We start from the raw sequence: 20,387 nt of genomic DNA on the forward strand, positions 1-20,387 counted from the left end.
GCCATCCCCCCTATCATCACATTTTTTAAATATAAAGTGATTTCTGAATTTATTTTTTTTCGTCAAAACCCAGTTGCAAATACTGTTTGTGTTGTTGCCTGTTCTTCCACGCACTCTTTCGCCCCTCCCCGGCAGACAATAATCCAAACGTAGTTCCTCTGTCCCTAAATGTATCCCTAACCCATCCCATTTCTACCCCCGAGGCCCTGGCCTCCTCCAGGGTCCCCACCTGCAGCCTCCCATCGACTCTCCTTACAACTCCCCTTACAAGAGCCGGCCACTGCCTGTCTCGACCCTTCCGTGACTCCCCAGTGCTCACAGAGGAGCCAAGTGGGTTTCAGGACTTTGAATTTTTCAGATTTCAGAGAGGCAAATGGCAGGTGTAGAGATTGTTACATAACACTTCCCAGGGGGGAGGAAGGAGTGCTCTGTAAACCACATTCATGCATATTTCTGTAATAAATGCAATGACACAATGGGATAAATAAAGTCCATAAATAACCTCAATCAGCTCAGGATGATCATGCAGCCAAGTGAATTTGTGCTAAATCTAGAAAAATGCTCTTGGCTTCCAGAGATGTTTGGACGGAGGGCAGCGCCTTAGCCAGGCAAGCCCTTTCTAGCTGACCCCATCCATGTCCCAGCCCCCGCTTCCACCTCTCCCCCATCAACACAGACGTCTCTCAAATACACGAGGCGCAGCCCCAAGTCTGAACACACTCAGGTCTGTCTTCTCTCCCACAGAGTATGCCTCAAGTTTCCCTTCCAATCCACGGGCCTCAGATCCGACCCTGGCCTCCTGCAGCTCTGAAGACTTCCATGGCTCCTGCTGCCCTAGACTCATTCTCCTACCACTCCCTGCCTCCCACCGTTCCGGGCGGACGCCAGGTTGACCCCAACCTTGGCTCCTCCACTCAGCATGCTCTCTGCCCGTTCAGCCTGGCAAACCCCTTCTCAGCCTTGCAGAGCCCCGCTCACTGGTTTCCCCTTGGGCCTTGCTCCATACTATTTCATCATCGAAGTGAGAAGCCTTCAAAGGCAGGACCTGACACCTGGGTGCCCGGCACTGCGCAGCCCAACCTGGCGCCCAGCAGGGGCTTTAGGGTCTGGCTCAGAATGAATCTAAAAAGGCTCCGATACTCGGTTCTCCCGCCCCCGAGCCCAGCCTGCAGGACCTGTGTGTGCGTGCGTGTGCGTGTCCGTGCACGTGTGTCCACCACATACGTGCAGCGAGGCCTCACCTCCGGGAGGGCAGCCGCCGACGCATGCGGTGACAGTCCAGCACCCACTCCTTACGCACGATTCGGCCTCCGAGGCCTAGAACCTGGCTGTACTTGGGGGTGTTGGCAAAGGCGCAGCTGGGGGGAGCAGAATGGGGAGTGTCAGTCAGCTGTGATCTGAGGGGCACAGGGGAAGAGGGAAGCAAGGGGGACAGAGAGACGGAGGGGAGCTGAGTAAGAGAGAGAGAGATGGAAGGAGGAGAAAAAGACACAGGGAAACCGAGGGAAAGAAGACGAAAGGATCAGAGAGAAAACGAGCTGAAGGGCGTTGGGGGACAGGCAGATGGGGAGAGAGAGAGCAAGCAAGATGGAGATGCCAGACGGAGACGGAGAAGCAGCAGGGAGGTGGGGAGGAGGCACGGGCCTACATGAGGTGGGTGCTGTCCGGAGTCCAGTCGGGCCGATACTTGGCCCCCAGCCCCAGGGCCTTGTCCCGGAGCTCTGAGCGGAAGGGGTTCTGGAAGCCACTCAGCACCACCACCACACCCTCGAGGACCTTCCCCAGCTCCTGCGGGCCGGCTCGGGGTGCCCTGGGTGCAGCGGCTTCTCCTCGGGGTGCCCTGGGCGCAGTGGCTTCTCCTCGGGGTGTCCTGGGGGCAGCGGCTTCTCCTCGGGGCTTCCCTGTCACTGCCCCCTGGGCTGGGGCAGGGAGTGAGGCGGGGCCTGGGGCACGGGAGGGTGCCGGCACTGCGGAAGCCAGAGTAGATTCGGTTGGCACGACTGGAACTAAGCCCCCGGACCTGCTCCCTCAGACCCTCCTCCCTGAGACCCGCACCCCTAGCCCCCAGCCCTCCTCCCTCAGACCTTCCTCCCTGAGGCCCGCACCCCTAGCCCCCGGCCCTGGAACTAAGCCCCCGGACACCTGCTCCCAGACCCTCCTCCCTGAGACCCGCACCCCTAGCCCCTAGCCCTCCTCCCTCAGACCCTCCTCCCTGAGACCCGCACCCCTAGCCCCCGGCCCTCCTCCCTGAGACCTGCACCCCTAGTCCCCCGCCCTCCTCCCTGAGACCTGCATCCCTAGTCCCCCACCCTCCTCCATGAGACCCGCACCCCTAGTCCCCAGCCCTCCTCCCTGAGACCCGCACCCTTAGCCCCTGGCCCTCCTCCCTGAGACCCTCTTCCCTCTGACCCGTACTCCCAGCCCCCAGCCCCTGCTCCTCTAGGACACAGGAGCACAGGCTCCTATGGGAACAAGGAATGCAATTTGCTCACTTTTGGGTCTCTTAGGGGGAGGTGGTGAGGGCTGGGCTAACGCTTTGCTGGGGGTCTTCCTTTCTTCTTGGTTCAAATCCAACCTCCTCTTCCCCTTGGGGGACTCCTGAGGCTGAGGGGCAGGGACATGAGTTGAGGCCTCTGGCTTCTCTTCTCCTCCTCCACCTCATCAAGGCCCCATCTCACCTTGGAGGTGCCGCCTACTGCCCTGGAGGCCGGAGAGGCTGAGGAGACGGCACTAGACGCCTGCAGTGTGGCTGCTGCATAGCTGGGTCCTGCTGGGTCACTGGCTGTGGCTACAGAGGGAGGAAGTGGATCCAGGATGAGGTCTGGGCCATCAGACCCTTTAGCTCCTACTCATGGGACAGAGGGTAGTTCCCAAATGCCAGCAGTGAGTGATCTAGGAGTCAGGGCCCCCAGCCCCTCCTCCCCCGGCCCCAGGAGTCCGGGCCTCGAGGTCCTTTCCTCCTACTCACTCACGACTCCAGTTTCCATACTTACCAGTGGATGTCTTATTGATCCAGTTGAAAAAGAGGGCCCCCGGTCTCAGGGAGCTGCCACCTTCATCCTCCTCCTTCACACGGAACTGGCCGAGCTTGGTCACCTTCTAAGGTCCCCAAAAGTCAGTGCGGTGCGTGGGCTGTTGGAGGGTGGGGGTGAAAAGGCAGAGGGAGGGCTCTTGGGGATGGCGGGTAGAGCTTACCTGGGGGGAGGCCTCTGCTTCGTCTTTGTCTGGGGGGCTGTAAAACCGTACAAAACTCAGGCCATAGGGGGAGTCCTGGGAAAGGAGGAGTGGGGGTCAGGGAGTCTGGCCAAGGATCAAAGCCTGACCCCAAGCCCCTTTCACTCAGGGAAACCCCTCTCTGGCTCCTTCCCTCGTCTAGGGAGGTGCCCAGATGATAACACAGGCAGCAACAGCAGCGAGCTGTCATGGGACCCTAACTCCAGGTCCGCCAGGCTCTAAGTCCTTTACATGCTTCAGCCCCTTCAGCCTCATCGCAACTGGCAGAGGCTGCTGGGAGTCCAAGCACATCCAAGCCCGAATACCCAAATTCTCGCCTGTGGAAGGGGACGGAGCGCTGTGTGCCGCTTCGGGAACACGGAAATGCTCCAAGCTCTTCCCCGCTCTGCCAGCTGGGTGCAGAGCCTTAAGATGGGAGGAGCCTGTGTCCCTGGACAACCAGCCGAACACCCCTCGGGGCAGTTCCACAGGTAAGGACACCTCTACTGTGTGATGTCATTACCACTGGGTCTCGTTACCACAGCTTTGCCTCCTAACACACAGTAACCCTACGAGGATCAGGAAACTGAAGCCGGAAAGGTGAAGTCACTTGCCCAAGTCACACAGCTAAGGAGCGGTGTGGCCAGGTTTTGAACCCAGCGTCTGACTCCATTCTCTTGGTGCTGACTGACAGGGCCCCTCTCCTAGACCACCTCCCTAACAAGTCAGCCGCCCCTCCCCCAGCCCCCTGTGAGGTCCTGGGGTGCAGTCCCAGACTCCCTCCAGGAAACAGCCTCACAGGAGAGGAGGCTCTCAAATCCATTTCCCAGCCTCCTCATAGTCCCATGGGGACACCAGCTGTCCAGCCCCCTGAGCCCTCTGCGAGTCCACGTTGGCCCCTCAGCTCTCTCCTCATCCAGGACCAAGGACCCGCCTCCCCAGCTCCCAGCTCGGGTACCTTGCTGTAGGGCTGGCTGCAAACAATTTTGACGCGGTCCCAGCGCTTCTCAGCTGCTCCCCGGACCAACTTGTCAGGCCCAAAAATGCGAACATGGTTGGGGTTTGAGCCACTGCGGCTCTCAGAAGGGGACATGAAAGACGAGGTAACCAGAAGGACCTGGGAGAAGGCACATAAATGTCAACCAGGACTGGTTAAATGACACATCCTAGGGGCTGGGCAGAGGGCAGGAGGCCCAAGTAGGCTAGGAGTCACCAGATCCAGTCCACGTCTGCCTCCAGGTCTCTAGACCTAGAGAGTATTATGCTACGTGAAATAAGTCAGAGACAGACAAATGCCATCTGATCTCATTTATATGTGGAATCTAAAGAACAAAATAAATGAACAAACAAAACGGACAACCTTCAAGATACAGAACAAACTGATGGTTGCCAGACGGGAGAGGGGTTGGGGAACTGGGTGAAAAAGGTGAAGGGATTAAGGAGTCCAAATTGGTGGTTACAGTATAGTCACAGGGATGTAAAGTACAGCATAGGGGATGTCATCAATAATACTGTAGTAACTATGTATAGTGCCAGGTGGATACTGGACTGATGGGGGGAAATCGCTTAGTAAAATATATAAATGTCTAACCACTATGCTGTACACCTAAAACTCATATAATATAATGTTAGATGTCGACTATAATTGAAAAAGAAAAAAAATTAAGAAGAGAAATAGAGGATGGAAGAGAGCTATTTTCTGCCCTTCCACTTTCTCCAGTTCCTGCTTTGGATGCTACTAGGTGATGGATGGAGCAGCAGCAATCATCTTGTAGCCACGAGGGCAAGTCCAAAAGACTTGAGAGGGGCCAACCAAGCATCCTGACTGTTAAGCTTCTAGATGAATTCTGGGTCTGCCTAATGCTGGACTTTCCTCCTGAGGAAACAATAAATCGTCTTACGCAGTAAGCCAACTTTAGTTGGGTATATCCTGTTACTTACTCAGTTTCTTTCTAAATCACGTGCTGTGAAATTTTCAAAATCAGAAAAAAGCCTTTTGCTGAGAAAAACACAGACTATAACTATATGTCTTTTTGTGTTCAGCTCTGCTTATGAAAAGGAAACGACAAAGAAAATTATACAGAAGGGAAGCCATCTCCCCGGCCTTGACCATGATGGTTTATAAAAGGCCTGATTTTGAGCTGACAGGGGAGCTGAACTTATCCTCTGACTAAAAATGAAGGGGCAATGCAACCTGTGCTTGGCAGCGGCTACCTACACTGAGAGGCTGACTTCCTCTGCCTATACTTTCCTCCCATTCACTGTAAAGAGAAAACCACCCCAGTTATCACAGTTTTTATTATCCAACACCATCTCTAAGGTTCCAGGATCAAACCTTTACTCTCTAGACTGTGTTAACCTCAAAAGCTCATGAATCGCTTTTGCAGAATTTGAAGGGGAAAAAAAAGAACCTGCGGATTTTGTAGAAAATGGTGTCAGCTATTATAACATGCACCTTACACTTGATTTGTGCGGCAGGGCCGCGAATGATGTCTCGATAATGGTGAAGAGACGCCTTAGGAACTCAGCTCTAGCTGATATCACTTAGCCTGTGGTAAACTGGTTTCTTTATAATGTCACTTCACTTAAAGCTGCGGAACACACGGACTGTGTTAAATGAGGGCTTACTGTACAGGTGACATCAACGTTGATCCACTCTGCTCTGTCCTTTTTCCTTTTCTTTCTTGGCTCTTCCAGCCCTACCCAGTCTCTGGGTGGAAGCCAAGCATTATAAGCTCCAGAGTCTTTAATTCAGCCTTGGCTAAAAGTTATAACGAAAATCCGAGACTCCAGAGGAAGTTTAACTAAAAACTTCGAAAGAATGAGAGACTGCTGACATAGGCATTTTCGGACTTTGAAAGGATAAAGCTAGCCATTCCATCTTTCAAGATAGATAAGAGAGTGAATAATAAACATTCCCCTATTAGAGGTGATAAAATTTTAGCTAAAAACAAACTTATTCTGTTTTCAATAGTATAAAATAGAATTTTTATCTAAATCTATTTGCCACAAAAAAACAGAGAACTTTTTTTTTAATAGTCCTCGAAACTGCTGACTTTGTTAAAACAGTTAAACGAGGAGGCTATTAGGTTGGGTGGGGTGACTCTAGTGCCTTAAGTAGCCTACGTAAACAAACTACAATCTAAGCCAGAGCCAGTGCACTCAAATCTCAGAAAATAAAATGCAAGAACTAATCATAAACAGCCAATTAAATTTCTTGAATCTGAGAAAATGAAATTCAAGAACAACTATCATAACAGCCAAATAACTAGATTTTTCCCACATAATGCAACTGTTTAAGCTACAGCCAATTAAATAATTTCTTTGATTTCTATGTCTTCTCTATAAAAACCTTTGCCCTAGGCCACCCACAGAGCGCCCCTAATCATTTCCAGTTTTGGCGGCCTGACTTCAAATCATTTGCTGAAATCAACTCTTCAAAATTTAATGGGCCTCAGTTTACTTTTTTTACAACTTATATAACCTTGAGAATAAGAATGTTCGTTAAAGGAAAGCTTCACTTGTTAAAATGTACTTTGTAGAGCAGAAAAAGCACTTGATAAAATTCAACACGCTCATGAAAAAAAGCTCTCACCAAAGTCGTTTTACGTCCTACTTTTGTACGTCTTCAACCTGACGAAGAATATTTATAAATAAATCTATAGCTGACAGAGTTAACGGTGACAGACTCAACACTTTCCTCCTAAGATCAGAAACAAGACCAGGACGTCTGGTCTCACCCCTTCTATTCGACATTGTATCAGAGATACTAGTCAGTGGAAAAGGATGAGAAGAAGAAAAATAATTGGAAAGGAGCAAAACTGTATTTACGGCAATATGACTATCTATGTAGAAAGATCCCAAGGGATTTTCCTACAAGAATTAATAAGAGAATTTAGCAAGGGCACAAGACACAAGGTCAACATACAAAACTCAGTTGTATTTTTTATGCTATCAACAAATGGAAAATAAAAAATTTTAAATATATTAAAATAGCATCAATAATTTAGGCAAGAAGCAATGATAGATGCTAAAATTAGTGAGTGCGAGTTCAAGACGTAACAATATATTTACATACTCTTAAAAGTACTTCCCTACCCGGTACCTATTAATTACAAAGGGCAAAACAGAAATATTACAGCGGAGAAACCTGGACTATACGACCTTAACCAAACACTCCGAGCGAACATCATCAGTAATGAAGCGTCAACAGTATGTGCCTTGTGATCTGACGCACTGAGAACAATACAAAGTCACCTCTGTGGTTTTCTGGCCCAAAGCGTATAACCTAAATTTAATCATGAAGAAACATCGGACATTTTTGAACAATGAGTGATGTTTTTAAAAATTCCCCTGACTTCTACTCTTCAAAAATGTCACTGGCATGAAATACAAAGATAGTCGCGGGAACAATCAATGCAATGCATGATTCTGACTTTTGCTATAAAGGACATTATTGGGACAATGACGGAAACCCAAATAAAGTCTGCGGTCAGATGGTAGAGTACTAGATCAGTGATAATTTCCTAATTTTGATAACTGTACTGAAATTAAGTAAGAAAATGTTTTTGGTTTTAGGAAATATTCATCAGAGTGGGATAAGGGGATAAAGGGACATCATATGCACAGTAGCCCCCCCTTATCTGCGGGGACTACGTTCCAAGACCCCCAGTGGATGCCTGAAACTTTAGAGAGTACCTTAGACAAAGTTAGAGATTAACAATGATAACAAATAATAAAATAGAGCGTTATAACAATATGCTGTGATAAAAGTTATGTGAATGGCTTTGGGGCCATTATTAAGTAAAATAAGTTACTTGAATGCAACTCCGCGATACTGTGACAATCTGATAACCAAGAGCCCTAAGTGACTAACAGGCAGGTAATATATTCAGTATGGAGACGATGGACAAAGGGATGATTCATGTCCCGGCAAGACAGCATGAGATTTCATCCAGCTACTCAAAATGGCCCGCGATTTAAAACTTATAAATTATTTGAAATTTTTCCACTTAATATTTTCAGACAGCAGTTAATCGTGGGTAACTGAACCCTTGAAAAGTGAAATCAAGGATAAGGGGTGACTACTGTACGTATGTGTTGATGTTTGGAGAGTCTGAGTGAAGAGTATATGGGAATCCTTTGTACCACTTTTGCAACTTTTCTGAAGGTCTGAAAGTTACTGACACGCTGGTTTTATAACTTATACGGAAATAAATGCAAAGGATCTAGGATCGCTAAGATAATCTTCAAGACTAAAGCTGGAGGTCCAATACAATCTGCTTTAAATATTCACTATCAAGACGGTGAGGTGTGGTGTTGGAATACAGACAGACATGCATATCAATGGGACAGAACAGAAAGGGCTGGGAGGAATCTACACATATATGGTCAATCGACAAAAGAGTCAAAACAACGCAATGGGAAAAGGAAAGTCTTTTTTTAAAAAAGTATTTTCAACAAATATATAAAAAATAAACGGAAAAAATCGGAACTCGTCCCCTACTTCACATAACATACAAAAATTCATTTGCAATGGATCAGAGAGCTCAGCTAAAAATATAAAGCTTCTAGAAGAAAACACAGGAGACGGCAGAAGGCAGAATAACAGCCCCAGAGATGCCCACATTCTAAGCCCTAGAATTTGTGAATATGGCAAAAGGGACTTTGCAGATGCAATTAAGTTAAGAGTCTTGAAATAGGGAGATTACCCAATCCAGGGAGAGACCCTGGAGTATCCAGGTGGGTCCGGAGTAATTATAAGAGAGTCTTTATAAGAAAGAGGAGGCGGGGTGACAGGGCCGGATGAGGAAGACGGAGTAACGTGATCACAGGCTGTGAAGATGAAGGGGCCACAAGCCGAGAAATGCAGGTGGCCTCTGGAAGCAGGAAGAGGTCAGGACGTGGATCCTCCTCTGGAGCCTCCAGAAAGAATGCAGCCCTGCCATCAACTTGATTTTAGCCCTGTGAGAGTGATTTTAGACTTCTGGCCCCCAGAACTGTAAGATGATAAATTCATGTTTTTTTAAGCCACTGAGTTTGTGGTAATGTTATAGCAGCAATAGGAAACTAATACAGGGACTATCATCATGACTTTGGGACAGACGAATATCTTTTACAGGACACAAAAGGTACTAAGCATTAAAAAACAAAAAACAACCTGAGAGACTGCACTTCATCAGCTTCTGCTCATCGAGAGGCACTGTTCGGATAATGAAAAGGCAAGTCACAGACTGGGGGGAAAATCTACACTACACATATCTGGAAAAAGAGACTCTGAAAAAGGACGTGGTTAACACCCATGGCAAAAAGACAAACAACCTAATAAAAAATAAGCAAAAGACTCGAATAGACATAAATGAATGGCTAACAAGTACATGAAAGGTTATACAGTGTCATAACTTGCTGGGAAAATGCACATTAAAGCCATAATAAAATACCACAGCATGCCATCTGAATGACTGAAATTTAAAAAATTAACAAGACTATTATCAAGTATAGGTAAAGATGTGAAGCAATGAGAACACTCACACGCTGCTGAAGGGAAGAGAAAATGGTACAACCACGGTGGAAAACTGTCAATTTCTAATAAGGCCAATAAAATATATATCTCCCTAAGACCTTACAATTCCACTCTTAGGTATTTACCCAAAAGAAATCTCCATATGGAAGCCTGTCTAAGAATGTTCCAGCAGCTTTATTCATAATAGTCAAAAAGTGGCCACAGCCCAGGTGCCCATCCACAGGAGAATGGAAAACCAAACTGAGCTGTGCTTACAGCTGAACGCGACTCAGCAATAAGGTGAACTGGACCACAGGAACGGTGACAGCACGGATATCAAAGACAGGACGCTGAGTGAAAAAAGCCAGCCATAAAAAGGGACATACTGTGAGATTCCATTTACATGACATTCAGGGACAGGCAAGACTCATCTATAATGACAGAAAGGAAATTGGAGGTTGCCAGAGCTGGAGAGGGGGAGTGACCGCAAAGGGAGAGGAGAGGACTTTCAAGGATGCTCTATGTCTTGATTTGGGGGACAGTCGCACAGGTGCATACATTCGTCAGAGACTCTTTGACCTATCTATTAAGATCTGTGCATTTTATTGTATGTAAAATATACCTGAATTAAAAACAATTGTCACGACAAGCAAAACAACGTATCTCATAGAAAACTGGCTTGTTCACTTAAAATTGTAAACTCTTTGTCACAGTAGGTTTATTTCTACCCAAAGATATTTCATTGATTAACTAGATGGCTAATTATGATCTCACCAATCCAGATCGAATTAACTCAACCAGTAAAAAAGTGGGTTGTGCCAACTTTTTAAGTATTTGTGATAGAGCAAAAGGCATTCCTTCTTATAAACATTTGTTGAAAATACAGTGACTAACAGAAGCATCCACACAACGCCGAATCTCAACTTGCCAAGACGTGTGAGAGTGGTTTTGCTCTCAAGCAGTGAGTCTTAGAACGTGTGCCCTGGTTGTTTATGCAGCCACAAGGCAAACTCGGTCTCTATCCGCCGTGCACGGTTTGTCACCCATCTCCTCCATACACTGGGCTCCTCCGGAGGGCAGCAGTCACTGTGACACATCTCCACCCCACCCTGGCACCCAGGAGGCCCCGGGGGAAGTGGACGTGGGGCATCTGGGGCAAGGCTCACCTCATAGTCTTGCTCCCCGGCCCCTCCGGCCGACCTGCCCACCAGCACCTCCACGAAGGCCGAGCCGTCGTTCCCGATGTCCACTCTGTGTATCTGCTCCTCCTTCTCCAACTGCGGAGAGAAAGCCCACTGTCAGCGCCTGCTCCGCCCCGGGGCTCCTTGTGGGACTTAGGGGGTGGGAGGAATCCCATCTGAGCCACCATGTCTCCTTGCAATGGCAACTCTGTGACAGCGGGGACCACAGCCGAGTGGTGCCACTAGGTCACCTGCATGTTGCACAGGGCGTGGCACAGAGTCGGAGCTCAGAAAATATTCTCTGAATGCATAAAGCCCCACACTTGCTTCCCCGACTCCTGTTGACTCTGCCATGCAGCCCTCTTTGGTAGCACCTGCCAGAGTATCCGCCTCCATCACGCAGGACTCCATGGAAGTTCCCTGAGGGGAACAGAGGCCCAGTCTGGTTCTGCTCACCACTGCTTCCTGGGTTTGAATCCCAGCTCTGCTACACACTAGCTACATGGCCTCTAATCTTTTGGAGCCTCGGTCTCCTCATCTGTAAAAGGGGCTTGATCACCATACCTAGGATTATGCCCATCCATACCATGGCCACAGGCCTGGCATATAATAGGCACTCTACTGCTGTCAGGCAGGAGGCATTATTAGTCGATGCTCGATAACTATTTGTTAAAAGAAGAAAAGAGCATTCTGTAGGAAGGCTTCCTCCAAAGGACCTGCCATCTCTTCTGACAGGTGAGGGCGTAGAACAGCACGTGGGGGTGGCAGGCAGTTAGGCATGGCTGCAGCAAGTCTCCTGCTTTCTAGCTTGGGACTCCTCTATTTGGATCCTGGAATGACAAGTTATTCCGACCCTCAGAGAGACCTAGTCCACCACCCTACCCTGCCCCTGCCCTGGAACCATCTGATGCTCTGATCTGCCCTATCACCTCCAGGTCAGGAGGCTGCCCCGACGTCGCCTGCATGCAGCTACACACAGGAGCATCCCCACAAAGGAGCTGGACTTGGGGTGAGGCAAGCCAGGGTTCAAGTCCAGCGCCACCATTTCCAAGTGTGCAACGCTGGGTGACGTACAGCCTCTCTGAGTGACAGCTTCCTCACGTGTGAAAGGGGAGGGTTGTCATAATAACCCTCCCTCCGAAGGGAGTTGAGATGACACAGGTAATAACAACCATAACAGCTGCAGTGAACATCTGAGTGCATGCCTCCTGCATGCCTCCTCTCTCTTCGCAGCGGCTCTGCGAGGCAGTGGCTATTATTATCTCCATTTTACACGCGAGCAAACGGAGGCAGGAAGTGGTTATGTAACTTCCCTAAGGTCGCACAGCTGGTGAGCGGCAGAGCTGGGACCCGAGCCCAGGCAGGCTGGCTGGAGTCCACCGCGCTCCTCCGCCACCTCGCGGCGTGCTGGAGGGGGCGGCGCCGAGGGGAGGGCCTTCCCAAGGCCGAGCTGAGCGGGCCTCCTGGCAATTGTGTCTGCCTCCGCCGCGGCTCCCAGCTCGGAGCCCTGCACCGGCAGCTGCCCAGGTGCACGACAAGTCCCAGTTTGACTCCTCGGCTTCCTGTCACATTTGATGGCTCTCCTTCAGCCACTCCGGCCTTCCTTCTGTCTTCTGTCCTGAGAGCAGGCCGGCTCCTTCCCACCTCAGAGCCTTTGCACCTGTGATCTGCCAGCCTAGACCACCCCTCCTCCAACCCTCCCATGGCTGGCTCCTTCCACCCTTCAGGTCTCTGCTCAGATGTCACCTCTTCAAACCAACCAAAGTAGCCTCCCTCACCTCCTACCAGGTGAAGTGCTACTCCATATCCTGTAATCCTACTTTATTTTTCTTGTCGCCACTTGATATTATAAAGTTACATTTTTGTTTGTATTTGTCTAGCATCGATCTCCTCAGCCAGACTTTTAAGCTCCCTGAGGGCAGGGGCAAAACCTGAGTCATTCCCTACTGTGTCCCCAACACCAAGAACAGTATCTGGTCCTTCTCGGCTCTGCTTTCTTACTACTGTGTGATCTTGGAGCATATGGTTTCATTTGACCCCTTGGGTTTCAGTTTACTAACCTGTAAAATGGAGACAGTAACAACTTCTACCTCACAGTGTTGTGGAGTCAAACAAGGAATACACACAAGGCCCCTTGAATAGTGCCTGCCACAGAGCAAACACTCCGTGTCAGCTGACACTATTATCAGGAGGTCACCAACACATTCCTGATGGATGGATGGATGGATGGATGGATGGGTGCATGGGTAGATGGATGGAAGGATGGATGGATGGATGGATGGAAGGACAGATGGACAGGAAGACCACAATGATCATTTGCTGAAGGAACAAAGGCCCTGAGTTATATAACTCTGAGTCTGCCCTTCCTGTCCAAGTGGCTTTGGTGAGCCACCTGCCTCAGTGTCCCCATCGGTCACAAAAGAATCATCATGGCTGACATTTTCAGATTCTCACTGTGTGCTAAGTACTTGGTATATTAGTGTCCTACTGATGCTGTAACCAATTACCACAAACTTCCTAGCTAAAAATAACACATCTAACAGACTAGAGGTCAGAAGTCTGAAATCTGTTCTCTCTGCACTAAAACCGAGGGTCAGCAGGGCTGCATTCCTTCTGAAGGTTCCAGGGGAGAATCGGTTTCCTTGCCACGTTCCCAGCTCTAGAGGCCACTGCGTTCCTTGGCTTGTAGCCTCTTCCTCTGTCTTCGAAGCCAGCAATGGTATCAGGCAAACCTCTGCCTCCGTCTTCATATCTCTCTCTCTCACTGTGGTTCTTTCTCTTGCCTCCTTCTTTCCCTCATAAGGAAACCTAGGATTACATCGCCTCCCCCAAATAACCTAGGCTAATCTCACCATCTCCAGATCCTTAACTTCATCACAGGTGCAGAGTCCCTTCTGCCACATAAAGAGACACATTCACAGCTTCTGGGGATTCGGATGTGGACAACTTTTAGGCCATTACTCTGCCTACCGCAGCCGGTGAAGTTCCGTCTGGGCCAGGCACCACTGAATCCTCACAACCATCTCAGGAGGGAGGGTCTGTTACAGATGGGGAAACTGAGGCTCAAACAGGTCAAATATATAGCTCACATGTCACTGCTAATAACTGGACCCGAATGCCTGACTATAAACCAATACTCTTTCTCAACTCCCCTATTTCAATCCTTGAGGTAAAAACTCAACATCTCTACCTCGCCCACAATATGAAGCACAGGGCCCCATGACTAGTAGAATGTATGTATTTGTATTTTAAATGAATGATTCTCATTGAATATATAACTACTTGTGTTTTAAACACACATATACTTTCTTGAATTTCTTCTTTTTGATAAACGAAAACTTTCTTATAAAAGTATTTATAGGTGAAAACAACCCAAATGTCCATCAATTTATTAATGAATACGCATTGCATGGTACATCCATACAATGGAATATTATTCAGCTATAAGGAGGAGTGACGCACTGATCCATGCTACGTGGAGGAACCTCAAAAACATTATGCTAAGTGAATGAAGCCAGACATAAAAAGCCACATATTATATGACCTCATTTATATGAAATGTCTCGAATAGGTAAGTCCATAGACAAAAAGTCAGTCAGTGGTTGCCAGGGCAACCTGGGTGCAGGGAATAGAGCGACTGCTTAATCATTATGTTATTTCTTTTGGGGGGGTGATAAAAATGTCCTGAATTAGGTAGTGATGATGGCTGCAGAAAACTTGTCAATATACTAAAAACCACTGGATTGTACACTGAGTTAAATGGTTAAATGGTGAATTAAATGTTTAAAATGGAGACTTGAACGTTATGTGAATTTTATCTCAGAAAAGGAGTATTCTGTTAAGTGTCAGCTGTCAGGAGAAGGCCTTAAGCACAAGATGACTGTCATCAGTGGCCTGCATTTGTGTGTACCCTTCTCAGAGAGACATAATTCATGACAGCGAAACAAATGAGACATGGAAGGTTTGCAGAGCTCCTGAGAGACATCTTGTCAAACAACTGTTCCACATCCATGAAAGGTGATGTCGCCTACCACTTAAAAGAATAAGGGAGAATTTTATGCAATGACAATAGATCTCCAAGATGTTTTATTTGGAAAAAAGCAAGGGGAGAATAGTATATACATTATGTACTTTTAAAAAGAGATGGAGGAGTGGATGTACATGCTCATATGTGCACAGTGATGCAGGACGGCCGCACGAGAAGCGGCTATTGGTGGTGGCGTCAGGGGACAACTGGGTAGCAGGAGTCAGGGGAGGGAGGAGGGGAAATGGAAGCGGGTGGGGAAGGGGACTTGCTCGGTCGGTGTATGCTCTTTCATGCCTTTTGAATTCTGTACCATATGCATATAATACCCATTCAGAAAGTAAGCAAAACCACAGTGGTTGCCTCCAACAGCGGAATACTATACAGAAGGGAGAATGATCCAACCTTAGCTACACCCAGCCAACGAGGATGAAACACACGTAGTGTGCAGTGAGAACAGCCAGACACAAAAGTATATACTGTGTGATTCCATTTATACGAAATTCAAAATCAGGCAAAATGAATTAATGGTGTTAAAACTCAGGACCGTGTTACCCTTGTGCGGGTTGGTGACAGGAAGGAGCACAAGGGAGCACGTGGTGGGGGGGACACTGGACATGTCCTCTTACTTGATCTGGGTGTGGTGCACACAGGTTGTAGTCTGTGAGGATTCACAGAACTGTGCGCTTTGCTGCACACGTTACACAGCAAAAGAAGGTAAAAACCAACTTGGCCACCGAGTGATTAGAAAAACAATAAAAAACAAAAAAGAAACCCGAGCCACCTTGCTGTTGGACATTTCTTCTAAGAACGCACCTCCAGTGGGGCGCTGGAGTTCCACCTGGACTGTGTCCCAGCCATCACCTCTGGCCTACAAGTTAGCAAAGAGGTGGGAACTCCCCTCGTGGGAGCAGGTGACAAGTTGGAGATAGAGCTTCCTGAGGCCCGGCAAACAAAAAAGGGGTGTGGGCTGTCATGAGCAGAGGGCTGAACCCAGTGTGGTAATATCTAGATATTGCATAATATTGTTGAGAGGAAAAAAATACAGAGTCGTGGAAAAACACAGATTAGTCTACGAGTCTTGGTGTCCAGCAACTTCTGCATCATCGCTTGCTTGAAGAGAACCAAAGTCAGCATTCAGTAAATGTAGAGTTATCCTGCATATTGGCAGTCGGATTTTCCAGAAGGTCTCTGACCTACGATAACTTAACCACTGCAATGCTTCTTGCTTCTGCAGTTGCCCCCTGCACTCTATTCTCGAATAGAAACCAGGATTCTATGAGAACCTGTCAGATTGTTCTCCTCCTCGGCTCAGAGTCTTTCTGTCTCACCCAGAGTAAAAGCTTAAGTCCTTACGATGGCTTTCTGGCCTTAAGTGTGTTGGGGCCCTCCACCCCCACCCCATTAGCTCATCTCCGACCTCTCTCCCCCTGGCTAACTCCACCCGACTCACACTGGCCTCCTCGCCGTTCCCCCAACACTCTAGGCACCCACCAGCCCACCTAGGAGCCTGTGCTTCTTCCCCAGATATCCGCATAGCTCAAGTGTCAGCTTCTCAGGGAGGCCTTCTCTGACTCCCTACTTAAATAAAAACCTCTCGCCACTGCCGCCTTCCCCAGCTGACGCATTCTCCATTCCTCTTAACTGTTCCCTTTTTCTCCACAGCCCTCATCAGCTGACCTGTGTTTTACTTTTGACTTTCTCCACTAACATGAAAGCTCCACAGGACTGACATGTTTGTCTTTGCTGTCCACTGCTATACAGCCCCAATATCTAAAACAGCTTGGCCTAGTCTACGGCCATGCCACCCTGAACACGCCCGATCTTGTCTGATCTCGAAAGCTAAGCAGTCGGGCCTGGTTAGTACTTGGATGGGAGACCACCTAGGAAAACCAGGTGCTGTAGGCATTAAAAAATAATAAAAATAAATAAATAAAACAGCTTGGCCTATAGAAGGTACTTCAGAAATAATTATTCAATGAATGAATGAACAAATGAATTCAACTGCTCCTGAGTCTATAGGTCCCGTCCCTGTGCTGACAGTTTCCACATCTCTCTCCAATTCCACGTCCGATCTCTAACTGCCTCCTGGATGTCACCCCTCAGATGTCCCAAAGTCACATCAAACCTGGACATGCCAACTGAACATATCACCTTCTCAAGCTGCCCTTTCTCCAGGTTTCTCATTTCAGTGACAGCAGCAATACCTCCCTCGGTCTCCCAGGCCTGAGGACGCTGTGCCTCGTTAGGACCCCTCTGGCCCCCTTACCCCCATGTCTGTCTCTTCTGCCTCCAGTTTCTCTGCTCCCACTGCAACTGGGATACAGAAAGGGATGTGATTCTCCTGGGGTCACCTGATTGCAAGAGAGCTCAGAAGAATAAAAACTCAGTAATAAAAACATGAATCCCTCCCTTTATACAAACACTTAGGTGTTGACAAAGCACTTTTGCAGACATTATGTCACCAAATTGTCACAATAACCCTGGGCTTGGATCTCGCTATTCTCAACAGATGAGAAAACAGGTTCAGAGAAACGAAACAATTTGCCTGAGGTCACAGAGTGAGTAACAGGGAGAGCTGGGGGCTTGAATCCAGGTCCCAAGACCAGACCGTCAGCAACCTGTATCTCCTCAATTTACTTTTTTTAAAAGAAATTTTTGGGGTACATCTCCCTCAGTTTAAAACAATGGCTCTACACAAGTTGCATAACTTCTCTGGGTTTCAGTTTCCTCATCTGTAAAATGGGGATAATAATAAACTCCAGGTCATGGAGTATTTATGAGGCTGCAATGAGTTAATCCACGTGAGGTGTTTCAAATGATGACTGGCAGTTGTAGCAGTGAATATACACGTTAGCTGTCGTTATTATTGCTATGTCAGGGACTTACGAGGTGTTTAAACTCCTAAAATCGTTCAGAAAATCTAGTAGGTCTGTGTATTTTTCCTGGAAAAAGACTCCTCCGCTTCTCTCATATTCTCAAAAGGTTTTGTGACACAAAACGTTTTCAGAAGCACTGGGCAACCAAGAATACATTCAGTATCAAACACCATCACGTAAGCCTTGCCCCTGACATTCCTCCCCAAACACCTCCACATTCAAACATAAGGAATGTGGCCCAAATCAAGAAAGCCAGCATGTGAACACAAAGCAGTACGCCAAAGCAGCTGAGAGCGCCGACACTCAGTTGTGGGTTCAAGTCTCAGTAGTGCCATTTATTACTGGGGACAAGAGCCCCTACACCACACCGCCCCTTTGAAGAGCCAGATCTGTTCCTCGATGCAGGTAAAACACCCAGGCCGGCACCTGGCAAAGAGCCGATGCTTAAAACACACTTAGCTCTCTTCTCCCATTAGTTTCCTACTGCTGACAGGAAAAGCCTGTCTGGAATTCCGTAACCACCGAAGGTCAAACCACCCTTTCCTGTTTGGTTCCAACATCACAGGGTTGCGAATAGGTGAGACCACACTCAAAAAAGAACCTGGCCAGGGGTCTAGAAATGGTAGCCTGGTCTGGCCACTTTACTTCTCCTCTCCCGACGCTTCAGTTTCCCCACCTCTAAAATGGGGCTTATGGGCTTAGATGATCTCCTGAGGCGCCTTCCGGTCCTGAGCCCACTGACTTCAGAAAGCAGGATACATGGCAATGATTCAATCTCTTCCAGCTGAGGAAACTGAGGTCGAGAAAGCAGAAGAAACCTATCTGGCCACACACTGATGCTATGGCCAGCCCCCGCCTAGTCCTTAGATCATCTTTCTCCTCTGCTACCCGGCACAGCAATCATTACCTGCCCATTTTCCAGGTAAGGAAGCTGAGGCCCAGAAGGAGAAAGTGCCTCAACTCACTGCCAGTTAGCTTACGAGTCCAGACCCTGGGTCTCCAGACTCATAGGAAGGAGACAGGGGTAGGGCAGGATCACCTGGAGCACCACAGAGATGGTCTTCTCGCCTGCCTTGGCTGCCCGCCATTTTCGATAAGTGTCCGCCTTGAGAAGGTTTTCTGCACAGTGGGTCTGGAGATAGGAATGGGAAAGAAAGAGTTAGGGCACAGTGATGAAAGCTGGGTCTCCACTCTCAGATTAGTCCTTTGAGTCCTCCCAAGCTCTCTGCGGTCCCCCAGATTTAAGAGTCCTCGTTAATCCCCCCACAGTCTGCTTCTAGTTCCCTACGACACTTTCTCCTGGAAGTTCACCTATGGGCTCTCCAAGCAAGGTCCCCTATTCCTACTTTTCTCCCCGGAACTTCCATAAATGCCCTGAAGGCCCCTATTCCACATCTTCCCCTGAATTCCCTTATAGCCTCCTGGAAATTCTCCCATGACCCTCCTTAGCCTCCCAAGAAGTTCCCTTTTAACACTCCAAAAGTTCTTGTGGAGCCCAGACGTCTCAGAATTCCCTTCTGTCTTCCAACCTCCCCCACGCCAGTCCCTCACCGAGTCCTGGCTACTGCAGGACACCACATGGCGGAGGCGGATCTCCGGCATGTCAACGGAGTGGGTTCCGCCCGGCCCGAAGGACCAAGGAGGGCTCGAGTTCGGGGGGCCGGGAAGGAGATGCTCCCCGCGCGCGTTTTAGTGCGCAAGCGCGCGAGACTCGGGCCTTTCAAACCGCGACGCGACGGCGTGCGCGTCAACCCCGCGCAAGCCCAGTCGCGCCTCTCCGGAGAGAGGCGCTGAGTTCCCTAGCAACGAGCTTTCCCTCTGGCCCCGCCTCTCTCTGGCTCCACCACTCTCCAGCCTCTCCTGCCCGGGAGGGTCCCACCCCGCTCACCGGGCGCCTAGCAACACAAGCGGCCCTCGGGATTGGGCCCTAGAAGAAATTCTCCATTCTCATTGGACGACGCTGTCACCGCCCAAACTGAAGCCTAGAGGACCCCAAACCCGAGTAGTTTTTCTCAGAAAGCCTGCTGCTTACTGCAACAGGATTCCCGCCACCGGTTCCTACCGCTACACTCTCCTCCAGCTAGCTTCCCACCACACCACACACACACACACACACACACACGGAAAAAAAAAAATCTCAGCTCTCTCCCAGGGTTATGCCTGCCACCGGTTCCTACCGCTACACTCTCCTCCAGCTAGCTTCCCACCACACCACACACACACACACACACACACACGGAAAAAAAAAAATCTCAGCTCTCTCCCAGGGTTATGCCTGCCACCGGTTCCTACCGCTACACTCTCCTCCAGCTAGCTTCCCACCACACCACACACACACACACACACACACACGCACGCACGCACACGCACACACACACACGGAAAAAAAAATCTCAGCTCTCTCCCAGGGTTATGCCTGAGGCCCAAAGACAGTGGGTGAAGGACTTAAGTAAAACACAGAGCATTCGCCCACACTCCCCGCCTACAATACTTCCACCCATGCCTCAGTTTCCCAAACTGACCTGTGGGCATCTGTCTCCTACCACACCTGTCCCTGCCCGTTGACAGGCACTCCTCTGTTCGGTCCT

The 20,387-nt window shown here is 48.8% G+C and overlaps 1 protein-coding gene and 1 pseudogene across 11 annotated transcripts in view; one reads left to right on the forward strand and one right to left on the reverse strand.

Annotated features, from left to right (window-relative positions):
* Window positions 1–19,563, reverse strand: part of XRCC1 (X-ray repair cross complementing 1) — a 26,704-nt gene extending 7,141 nt beyond the window's left edge. For 5 of the 11 annotated variants that reach the window (XR_003046275.1, XR_003046273.1, XR_003046274.1 and 2 more), the window contains exons 1-10: window positions 19,351–19,560; window positions 18,839–18,931; window positions 10,882–10,992; window positions 4,172–4,330; window positions 3,196–3,270; window positions 2,994–3,099; window positions 2,679–2,788; window positions 2,493–2,604; window positions 1,649–1,967; window positions 1,242–1,358 (exon numbers count right to left, since the gene is read on the reverse strand). Coding sequence is in view for 1 of the 11 variants with exons in the window: in XM_006911770.3 (XP_006911832.1) it covers window positions 1,242–1,358; window positions 1,649–1,967; window positions 2,493–2,604; window positions 2,679–2,788; window positions 2,994–3,099; window positions 3,196–3,270; window positions 4,172–4,330; window positions 10,882–10,992; window positions 18,839–18,931; window positions 19,351–19,401 (1,253 nt within the window). In the remaining 10 variants the exon portion in view is untranslated. Of the gene's footprint in view, window positions 1–1,241; window positions 1,359–1,648; window positions 1,968–2,492; window positions 2,605–2,678; window positions 2,789–2,993; window positions 3,100–3,195; window positions 3,271–4,171; window positions 4,331–10,881; window positions 10,993–11,460; window positions 11,767–18,838; window positions 18,932–19,350 lie in introns of those variants that run through there. The other 6 variants (XR_003046279.1, XR_003046276.1, XR_003046277.1 and 3 more) reach the window with 6 other exon arrangements.
* Window positions 16,712–16,828, forward strand: LOC112479698 (annotated as a pseudogene).
* Window positions 19,564–20,387: the final 824 nt, after the last annotated feature.

Source organism: Pteropus alecto, unplaced genomic scaffold (genome assembly GCF_000325575.1).
Source record: "Pteropus alecto unplaced genomic scaffold, ASM32557v1 scaffold194, whole genome shotgun sequence".
NCBI classification, from domain to species: domain Eukaryota; kingdom Metazoa; phylum Chordata; class Mammalia; order Chiroptera; family Pteropodidae; genus Pteropus; species Pteropus alecto.